Here is a 12,097-nt window from a genome sequence, read left to right as displayed (position 1 = left end):
AATATATATATATATATATATATATATATATATATATATATATATATTATATATATATATATAATATGTATGTGCATACAGATTATTTATATATATATATATAATGTGTATATATATAACACATATATGCATGAAGATATATATATATATAATACATATATGCATACACACACGCATGTATGCACGCACACACATATGCATCTTTTCACCTCTGCTACACCCACCCCAATTCCTTTTTAGTTCTTTTACTTGTCTCTTCCTGTCTCTTTGTATAGCCAGCTACTTTGCTAATTGATTTAATGAGATTCCTGACCACCAGTGATTCTTCCTTTCACCACACCAACTTTACTTTTTTCCCACCTCTCTATGTTTCACCTATTCTATCTCTAGAAACCTTTCTTTCTCTCCTTACCTTACATTTCTTCTTCTCTGCCTCTATTCCCCCTTCTTACACCACTTATATCTTCCCTCTCCCTGTCTTTTGCTTTTATCCTTACTCCTGTCTCTCTTCAACTTGTAAATCTCTCACACTGCTATGCTAACTGTTTTTGCCAATTTTCTCTTGATGAAGGGAGCCAGACTTATAGTAATATCTCTGTAATTATTTACTGGTTGTATGCCCAAGAAATTTTTCACATTCCATCTGCAAATTATGAACATTATTATTATTATGTAATTCCAAGCTTCCTGAAACAACTGTCAAGTTAAGAAACTATGTATTCTTTTCTCAATATTCTGTACTTGCTATGCTCTATGTAGATATATAGTATATGTGTATGTATATATTTGCATATATGTATGTGTATGTATATATGTCTGTATACATTTGTTCATATGTGTGTATATATATATATATATATATATATATGTATTTATATTATTTTTTTTATTAGGGAATAAAATTTCCGGCATCGCAGGGATTCAAATTATTCTCAATGAGGAAATATATATTTTTTATTTAGAGATAGTAGTCCCCTTCATCCCACCATATAAAAGAATTTTAATTTGATTTAATACTTACTACTCATTTCTCAGCTACACGTGTTTCTTGAGGTTCTTTTACAGTTCCTTATTTTATTTTTTATTCGTATTTTTATAATTTTATTTTTTTAAATTTTATTTTTTATTCGTATTTTTTATTTTTATTTGTTATTTTTTATTTTTTATTTGAATTTTTATTTGAATTAAATTACGGCTTGCACAGTAAGGTCCGGCAAATCTATTTACACATGCACATACTTATATGTTAAAATTAAAATATAGTATTTGGTATCGAACTATGATAAAGTTATTTAGAAGCCTGATGATTGGGGTTACATTTTAAGAAAGGTTCCTGTAAAACACTGCATGCTTAAGGAACCGTAAAAGAACCTCAAAAAACACGTGTAGCTGAGAAATGAGTAGTAAGTATTAAATTAAATTAAAATTCTTTTATATGGTGGGATGAAGGGCACTACTATCTCTAAATAAAAAATATATAAATATTTTGACAAATTAAACTTAAATGTTGAAGTGAATCAAACGGCTTTTGTGTGTTTCTTAAATGGCTTACAATCAACTTCTATGCTGCAATTATTTTCGTTCCAGCACACGATCTCAGATCAAATCACTTGCTATGCGAGTACATCTCCGTAATATATATATATATGTATTTATGCATATTCGTGTGTATGTATCTATGTATATCTATGTGTATATGTGTCAAGCCTACTTGTGTTTATCTACATTACTAACTCTGTATCAGCTAGCCTGGATTTCTCTTATAGCTCACTTGTGATACCATGGACCTAGTCCTGGATGAAGAATTTGGTTTAAATTCACTTCTTCTGAGCACTACTACATGCTTTCCATATTGAGCAGTATATATTGTCAGTATATATAATATATATATATATATATAACTTACTGTGCATTGCCTTCTATTACTTAATAAGTGACAAAATGTATAGTAAATGCACAAAGGAAGAAACATAAAATGAATGCACACACAAACATAAGAACATATACTGAGTGCAGAAACAGACAGAAAATGAAAACAGGAGGTCCCTAATTCTTCATCAGTTATCAACCAGATGATATTACTCAGTTTCGTACCATTAAATATATATATATATATATATATATATATAATATATATATATGTATATATATATACATATATTTCACTTAGGCTAATAACCTGATGTAGAACTCAATATATGTATGTTTAAGAACAAAGTGTTAGATGAATATAGAGCAGTAACTAGAAAAAGTGATGTCACAGGAAAAACGATGGTTATGGTATACTCTTCATAACATGAAGTTCATTACATAAGCATTGTTTTTCCTGTGTTACCTCTTTTTCTTTTATATATATATATATATATATATATAAATGTATGTATATATGCATGCTAATATTAGTTGATTGCTTAAGGCGGTGAGCTGGCAGAAATGTTAGCATACCGGGTGAAATGCTAAGCGGTGTTTCGTTTGTCTTTATGTTCTGAGTTCAAATTCCGCCAAGGCTGGCTTTGCCTGTCATCCTTTCAGGGTCGATAAATTAAGTACCAGTTGCATACTGGGGTCGATCTAATCGACTGGCACCCTTCCTAAAAATTTCGGGCATTGTGCTTAGAATAACAAAGAATATTACTTAATTGCTGTCTCAAAAGTATTCTCGTCAATAAGTCAAGAAGTTAGCAATTTATAACAAGTCACTGGAATTCTCTGTAGCCCAGACACTTACCTCACATACCTCTATCCACTTAGTTGTAAATAAATAAATACTAAAGTGTAAAGACAACTCATTGCTCCAAACAGTGGTTATACTATAAAAGTGACTAGTAGATTGTTTGTCTGCAGTACAGAGTTTTATGTTTATAGCTTGGAGACAGATAAGTTCATCAAAACGGAGTTATCTTAAATACTCTACATGAAGATGAAGTCACCAGTACTGCAATAACTACTCAGTGGGTTATTAAGTACAGTGCCTTTATTAATCTAGTCAGTGTGATAGTATCTTAGATCAACATGACTGAATGTATTATTGTTTCTTATTTAGATGCGTGGCTAGCAGTTTTGAGGAGGGGGAATGAATCAGTTGCATTGACCTTGGCACTAGACTGGTACTTCAACTTATTGACTTCAGAGGAATAATATTTTCATAGAATGACATCTCTATAATATGGAAATTTTTCTTTAATATACTCTGAACTCTTTCATTTTGGACAATCTGCACTTTTAAAAAATCTCTGGGTAGCTATTTAATAATAAGTTTAAAGTATTCAAGACATTTAAAAACCCTGCCTTCTAGAATCCATTTCTGAAATTACTTGGGATATTTTGCATCTCAAGCTTTGATATTTCCTCCTCCCCCTCCTCTGCTTCTTCCTCTGCCTCCTCCTCTTCCTCCCCCTCCTGTGCCTGTCCCACCTCTGTCTCTGCTGAGGAAACTTTGCTAAATAGAGACAAATTGATGGCATCCAATAAAAGAATTTGTTTCATTCTTTTTAGCAGTGGTGGGGAGCTAAGTCAGAGGGAGAAGACCAGTGCCAGACCTCTAAGGCTGATGAGGAGAAAGAGAAGAGGAAGAAGCCACGATGTACATGTTGATGTAGCAAGAAGCAGCATCATAGTATATTAGTATTTGAGCAAATACCAACAGCAACACAGAACATTCACTATCTTTACTTAAAATTTGTTATTTTATAATTTGGTTTGTAGCTATTTATAGCTGAGCCAAACTAATTTCTACTCTGAATTGTGTTAATTATGGTATAATTATTATATTATTCCTATTCCATTTTATTCTGAATGTCTTTCCTCTTTTCTAAGTATGGATATTGTTACAGATGACCATATCAATTGGATACTGGCTTTGCAGCCAAAGTTTTCTTTGTGTTTCATATCTTGTTACTGGAGAAATTCTGTGTACAAGTGACCCGCATATTTCTGGTTTTAAATAGACCCTAAAGAGATTTACAGTTCAGTAGAGATACTGTGTAATTTATATATGTTTTGTTAAATTATAGTGTTGAGCTCATATATAAAAAATATATACATAATGAAATAACTATAGTATTCATAATTTGAAAATCTTTTAATTTCTTATGTGAACACATGAATAAGTATGAATTTCAAAATACTGTATTCATCATCATCATCTTCATCACCATCATCATCAGTGCTGTTGTCATCAACTTATGTCTGTTTTCCATGCTAACATGAAATGGACAGGGTTTGTATTATCTCATCACTGACTGGATACAGTTATTGTTCCAATACTAGGTAGGTTGTCTACAGCAGGACTAGAAGTCTTCTCTATCCTGTATCAGTTTTTATTCAGAGTTGCTTCTCTCTTAGATAGGTTACTGTCACACTGTGTACATTTTATTTTGACACCAGTGCAAGTGATTTCTGTTTCTGGCAGGTCTAAAAAGTATACTTTACTTTTGATCAGTTCTTATTCAATCTTATTGATTTCCTAGATGAGTTATTTGCATTGCAGTTTGCAGAGTTCACTTGCTTTGTTTGATTCCTTTGCATTATATTGCAAGTGTAATCCTGGTTCTAGATGACATATTCATGAAAAACAAAAGACATCATATCTTCTATTGAAGCTCTAACAATATATAGTCAAATATATCATGGCAATCATTTCTTTGGCCAACGTTTGTGTCAGTAACCATAAATTATCAAAGGTTTAATTTAAAGAATAGGTACAGATATGGTCATATTGTTAAGAAGTTCAACTTACAATCACATATTTCTAAGAACACTCTTCTTGTGCAGTATCTTGGGAAAGTATCTTGCCTCTAGTGAAATTAGATTGACAGGAATTGTATTTAAACTTTTCTGACGAACAGTGCCTGTTCTTGTGTGACAAACTTAATACTTGTCCTGATTTCACTCCACTACCATCACTTTTACCCTATCATCACCACCACTTAATCTTTAGGTTTCTTTAGCAGAGTCCATTCTGCTACAAGCATTCAGACCATGTTGCCAATCTGATGACAGCTCAATTTCTTAATAGGTTGGTTCCTACAGCAGCAACCCAATAGTTATTTCATCTTTTTTCCTCGAGCAGAATCAAATGCCCTGTGAAATACATGGATGTTGATGCTACTCTTCCACTTCTAACCCATAAAAAAAAAACATATGGGAACATTTGTTACCTGTAAAGAGTAAAGTACAGTATAGCTGATGGTGAATCTTTGGTTGTACAATAGAAAAGTGTTGGAACTTTCTACTTTCACTATGCTCTCCCTCACACACTGAAACCCCCAGTCTGTGCAATGATGCATGAATTACTACAGATGAAACATAATCTCTGTGCCAGAGACAACTTCTATAAAATACGTAAATGACTAAGTTTCTTTCGTGATATCTAAAGTGCCCTAAATTATGATATATAGTTAAGTGCAGGCTACCATGTTTAAGGTATTGAGTTGAAAATAGTCAATAAAAATTATAGCCATAATGAGGAGAAAAATGTGTAGAGTTAATGAAAATTATTCTCAAAAGGAGCAGCAGGGATCAGTGGGGTGAGACTGACTGATCTTTTACATCTCTAGTAACAACTCCAGACATGTTTTCTGCTTATAAGACCTCCTCAGCAAAGTACAGTCCACTCACAGTGGCTAAGACCTCAAGATGACCAATGTCATTATAAAATATAGTTAGAATTCCCTTACTATGTTTCTTTGTGTGCTTTTGATACTGTGGTAGTTTGTTGTCAGAGAAGAGCTTTGTCAGTAAGTTGAAGGAAATAGATGAGGTTACAATTTCATTTTAAGTGAAAAGACAATTGAAATAACATACATTATGGAACCAAACTAATGACTTTGTATTACCTAGTGGTGTGTTCTGTCTTAAACTGATTCCAAAATCAACTTTTTTTTTGTTGTATATGGGCAGGTAAAATATTAGTTGCTGTTGTTGATCCTTAGTCAGACCTATGGTCAGTGTCACTGTAACTATGATTGTCACATCTTCTCTCTCTCTTTCTTTCTCCCTCTCTCTCCCTCCCTATCTCTTTCTCTCTCTCATGTCTAGGCAGTGTATTCTAGACTACAGTGATCAGTAAGTCTTTAAGTTAGTAAGGTGTAAGTGGGGAGGTGTGTGTGCTATTTCTGGTTAATGGCTTGAAAGCTAGTATTATTGCGTTGTGGAATAATATCTCTCTTGGATTATTACTTGTTCCAATCCATAGCTCACTTCATGTACACACAACACTTTATCAACTAGGAGCTGGAAGCTTCAGTAGAGGGGTTCTTCACTTCAAAAGATAAGAACAGGTATCAGTGTATAATCAAAGAACTGAGAGAAAGGTAGCTTCCGACAGTGCAACACAATGGCCTCTACTCTGAATGCAAGGTTGCTTTTTTTTAACTTGTTGAACAAAACAAATAAGTTACCAACATATTGCAAAACTTTTGACTCAACACAATATATTGGTGCATGTAAAGAAGAACCAGTAATATATTTCATTAACCTGGTTCGTAGTTTTGTAAACCACTATTTTCTTTCAAGCAAGATATTATGAACTTTGATTTTTTTGTTTTTGTTTTGTGTGTGTGTGTGTGTGAGAGAGAGAGAGAGAGAGAGAGCAGCAACATTATGGTAACAGGTGTCCAAAAACCAATCACTATTTCACTTCATTTGTCACAATGAGAATGACTAGGAAGTGTCATTGGTTTTATTATTTCTCAATTATATTTATATCATTTACGAATTTGTTTTGCAAGTTCCCTGATGTGAAATCATGTGTTGAAACAGATATTGTTGTGTTTCAGGATGATTAATTTTTTTTCTTCCTAAATAAGCACGTGCACTAGATATCTGTTTTTCACTTGTTTATTATTGTTCTTATTTTATCTTATGTCTATTGTCTGGAAACCTTTCATCACACATCTGTCACTGATCTCTTCAGTGACTCTTTTATCCCACATGTATCCTCCTGTTCTGTTTGGTCCATTCTCAGAGCAGGAAGATACATGTGGGATGGGGGAGTTGCTGAAGAGGTCACAGATGTGTGCCAACAGATTTCCAGACAATTTACATGAGATAAAAAGAAGAACAATAACAGATGAGTGAAGAACAAACATATAGTGCATGTGTTTATTTGGCAAGAAAAAGAAATGACCATCCAAAAATATAACAATAGATATTTATATCTCTTCATTAATGTACAACATTGTAAGATATACACATGTATGTATAACTTATGCACAACAGCTAGACAACAGGTTATCCACACAGTTCCCATCTACCAAATTCCAGTCACATAGTAATGGTCAACGTAAAGCCTGGTAGATGACACTTGGCCCTAGGTACCATGCAGTGGAATCAAATCCAGAAATATGTGGATGGCTACTATGTGAACTTCTTCACCACACAGGCATTCCTGAACCCATTTAATTGCAACTATAAAGACACACACACTTTATATATATATATATATATATTATATATATATATATATATATATGAGTGGATAATGTGTTGAACTGTTTATACAAATGTCATGCGTTTCTGTAGCATTGCTTTATACAATTAAAAAAAATATAGGAAACAATTAAGGGTAATTTATAATATAGAAAAGTCACCTATTTTGAAGTAAAACTGTTATTGAAGAGTAGTTAAAGGAATTGGGTTGTATAAAAATGAACCATCATTGTGTTGTGTCCCTAGATAGGTTGTATAAACCCAACATGCTTTAGTTTACATAACTGAAGGAAATGTTATTCCTCTTCATTGTTAAATGCTTTGTAGTAGGAAGGACATTCAGTTCTACAAATATTTGCTCCAACTCTATATGTATGTCCAGATTTTCAAGAAGCCATCACAATTATTGAGAAAAATAAGTATAAAATAGTAAAAGGTAAAATATTTCTGATGAAATTATTTTCCTACTGTGCATCATATTCATAAAATTTAAAGATGAATATGTACCTCTCTGTCTCATGAACATTTAGTGTAATGGCTGCTGCTAGATATCAAAAACAGGTCACAGACCAAACTCGCTGGAAACTTACCCCCACAATCATTAGTTCTCAATTCTTTCTTAAGCACAAAGCTTCTTTGGTAAATGGAGGGAGTATATGTAATAATGTTAGTACTTACTTATATTGGAAACAATAAAAGCAAATTTAAATTCAAAAGTTTAATATACTAAACTAGAAAATATAAAACCTAATCCAGCGCCCTATAGGGACTCCACTGTCCTATAGTTTTGGTAAATATTAAAACATGGATCTCCAATATCAATATCATACCTGCAACCTTTGCTAGCAAAATTCGTTTTGCAATTTTGTTATGAACCATATATATATATATATATATATATATATATATATATATATATATATATATATATATATATATATATACACAGGGTGCGTAAGGTATTTGAGGACAGATTTATGTTTATAAAAAAAAAACAAATATATAATAACAGATAATAACTCTGTTTATCAAATAATGCAATGAGGATAAAAATAAACTTTCTTTTCTGTAATGGTATTCACTAAAGTCACCTTCAGTTTCAACAACTGCTTCTATATGAAATCTAAATCATCTACATGCTCAAATTAAGTGGTTCTGGTTCATTTTGGACAATACTCTGACTATGGCAGCTTTCAAAGAATCTTTGGTACACTCCACATGTAATAGTCCAATGGATTGAGATCTGGGGAATTAGGAGGCCAAAGGTTATGTGATCATAAAAAATTTTCAGCCATCCATTCCTCTGTGTTACTAGAACCATGTGTGATAGTGCAGGGTCTTACTGAAACACATATGGCCTTCCATTACATACACTGTCTATCCAGGGCTTAACAATTATTTCCAGGACCTCAATGTAGGCAGCAGAGTTAACTCTAAGGCCTTGTGGAAAGAAGTAAGGAGGTATCATGTGTCCTTCATTGCTGATAACCCCTTAAATCATGACAGTTACATGAAATTTAGTATGCATAACACTTCGAACTTCAGAAGGGTCTGCATATAACCATCTGTCATTTCTTCCATTAACTTTTTGATTTTGATCGAAGTTTTTCTTGTTTGAGAAAAACCAAATCAAATCTTTTGCTGGATTTTTTCAGTTTGTTTAAGAGCCTTTTAGTTCTGATGTAGTGATTTTCTGATGCCATTGTGGACAACATTTCTGACTGTTCTTTCTGACATATGGAGATCTTTTGCAACTGACCTTATGGACTTTCTGGGATTGTAATCAATGGTCTGTTGAACTTGTTGGATAAATCCAGGTATTCTGATGATTTCAGAGCATTCAGAATGCTTTTTATGCTTTGATACTGGTGATACATTTCTGCCATTATTATTTTCTGAAACAAAGATTATATAGTGTTAGCAAAAAATGCAGCAATGCCTGAAAAAGGTAAATCCTCAAATACCTTACAGACCCTATATATGTGTGTGTGTGTAGATATACAGTGATACATCACAGTATGAGATTAATTTGTTCCATTACAGAGCTTATCTTACAAGTTACTCATTTTATAAATCAATTTTCTCCATTGAAATTTACTAAAATATAATTAATCTGTTCCAGCCCCAAAAAACTCAAAATTAAAACAGAAAAGGTGCAGATACAAGTAAAATGACAATTATAAAAAAGAGAATGCAAAAGAAATATGTAAACTGGCTTTATTAACTGAATTACCTTAAAGATGGATGATTTGTATACTCATACTGCAGATTTCTGCTCATACCTCAAGACAAAAATTCACACAGGTCTTGGCTTGTACAGTAAATTCTCATACAATGGGCCACCCATCCTGTGAGGTTCTACTGCATATATATATATATATATTATATATATATATATATAGATAGATAGATAGATACATACATACATACATACATACATACATACATACATACATCATACATCATACATCATACATACATACATACATACATAACATACATAGATATAGATATCCATCCATCTGAGAGCAGAATAATACAGATGATTTGATCAAAATCTTTAACATAACCTTAGAGTTTAACCAAATCTCCTCTTTTATTTTGTTCTGGAATATACAGACTGCAAATTATTCAAATGTATATAATACCAAAAGAAAATCATAGGGAAAATTATCTTTAATACCTGATTGGAATTGGGATATACATGGATTTCATGGTATTCTAAGCATTAGTTAGTTAAATGTTACGCTATCTCATTCGAAATGATAATTTTATATATATATATATATATATATATATGAAATTTGTAACTTGTTTTCAGTTTATCCAGTTGCTGTTGTTTTCATTTATAGTACAGCTTATTGGAATACATTAGCATAAATTTTTAATGCTTTCTATTACATTATATTAATTTAAAATCTGATTTATATTTTGTTTTCAAATATGTACATTGGATATTTATATCTCTTTTAAATGTCTCTACTTGTATTAAACTTTCTCTTCTGATCCATAAGACAATGAGAACAAAAGCCTTTGAGGTGACTTCACCATTTTGATTTTAACATCAAACATTTTGAGCAAGCAAGGATAACCTTTACTGGTTGATTGATCTGCCAGAAATAGCAGCCAAGTCTTCCTCATCTCACAGGTTACTATTTTGAAGGAAGGGCACATTGGATAATGTGCTTCTAGACACATTATGTATGGATAAAAAATGGGATAACCTCAGGTAGAATGCCTTTGATCATAAATCTGTTCAATTAAGCTGGTGTTAGCAACAACAGCAAACATTTTACTTTCAAATATATTTGTTTTTCCCTTCTCTAGCTTCTTCAACTATTTTTCTTCTTCCATGCTTATTGTTATTCTCTCTAATGCCAAATCATTTTGGGTTCCACAAAATATAATAATGTGTAGCATTTATTTATAGCCTTTTACATCCTGAGTTCAAATCCCACCTAGGTCAACTTTGTATTTCGGTCACAAGAGGTTGATAAAATAGTTATCAAGTACTGGGGTTGATTTTATTGACTCAAAAACTGTCTTCATTCTTCTTCTTATGGTTTTTTTCACTTCTCCTCTCTTATTCAACTACCTCACTTTCCTTGTTCATCTCCTCCTATTCACTATTCCCTCATGACCGCCTAAGCTAATCTCATCATTTCAAAAGTTATGTTCTATTTTCTAGGTGAAAAATCTTTTTGTATCTCAACCGTCCTTGACAAAGTACAATAAGGCTAGTTGATAATCTGAACCATCCTTGACATTCAGCAATAACGGAAAGTCTCTTGAATACTTCAAATTGCAAAACACACCACAAAATTCCACAATATGATCGAGGTAATATTTGATTTTTTTGTTTTTTAACAAGAAAGATAACCCAAAACAAAAACCGTTACCTCAAATTAATAATAATTTCAAAACTTTTAGGCATTTAAATTCTTCATATCAAAATACACACATATACCCATGCATATACATTAAACAAAATTATATAAATCTGAAAACACAAAGAGAAAGAAAAATAGTAACTAACAAAGCAATTAATATCTTTCTTTACTATATTATTTTTTTAGTCCTATTGAAACCCATGCAATTATAAACCAAGTTATTCATTCATTTTATACGAAAAATTGTGACCTCTTGCATTGTCGGTCACAGGATTCTTGGTAGCTGAGACACTGATTCATATTATTGATGGCAATTACATCCTTCATCAATATATGATATAAGCATGTATGTATATCATCATCATCATCGCCATTATTTAATGTCTGTTTTCCATGCTGGCATGGGTCAGACAGTTTGACTGGAGCTGGTAAGCCAGAGAGCTGCATGAGGCTCCAGTCTATCTATGGTTGGATGCCCTTCCTAATACCAACTATTCTTGAGAATGTACTGGGTGCCCTATATGTGTCACCAACACCAGTGTGCTTTACATGTTACTGGCATTGGTCATGACTATGATTTACCTATATAGCTCAGTCAGTAGAGCATCAAACTTTAAATGTATGTGTGTGTGTGTATATATATGTATATATATGTATGTATATATGTATGTATGTATATATATATATATATATATATATATATATATATATCACCGTGATTACCGTGACCAACCAGTCTATCAGATGTTACTACACATCGCTGGTCACAATGCGCT

The 12,097-nt window shown here is 32.2% G+C and overlaps 1 protein-coding gene across 10 annotated transcripts in view; it reads left to right on the top strand.

The window, feature by feature from the left end:
• Positions 1-12,097, top strand: part of LOC115210794 (regulator of G-protein signaling 17) — a 379,423-nt gene that overhangs the window by 239,015 nt on the left and 128,311 nt on the right. For 2 of the 10 annotated variants that reach the window (XM_029779530.2, XM_036502000.1), the window contains one exon: positions 11,120-11,271. The exons of the other annotated variants lie outside the window; for them this stretch is intronic. In XM_029779530.2, coding sequence (XP_029635390.1) covers positions 11,263-11,271 — 9 coding nt within the window. In that variant the 5' untranslated portion in view covers positions 11,120-11,262. The remainder of the gene's footprint in view (positions 1-11,119; positions 11,272-12,097) is intronic. 10 annotated transcript variants of the gene reach the window in all.

This window comes from Octopus sinensis, linkage group LG4 (genome assembly GCF_006345805.1).
Source record: "Octopus sinensis linkage group LG4, ASM634580v1, whole genome shotgun sequence".
NCBI lineage: Eukaryota > Metazoa > Mollusca > Cephalopoda > Octopoda > Octopodidae > Octopus > Octopus sinensis.
The sequence above is the reverse complement of the archived record's forward strand: the minus strand, read 5'-3'. Positions and strand labels throughout refer to the sequence as shown.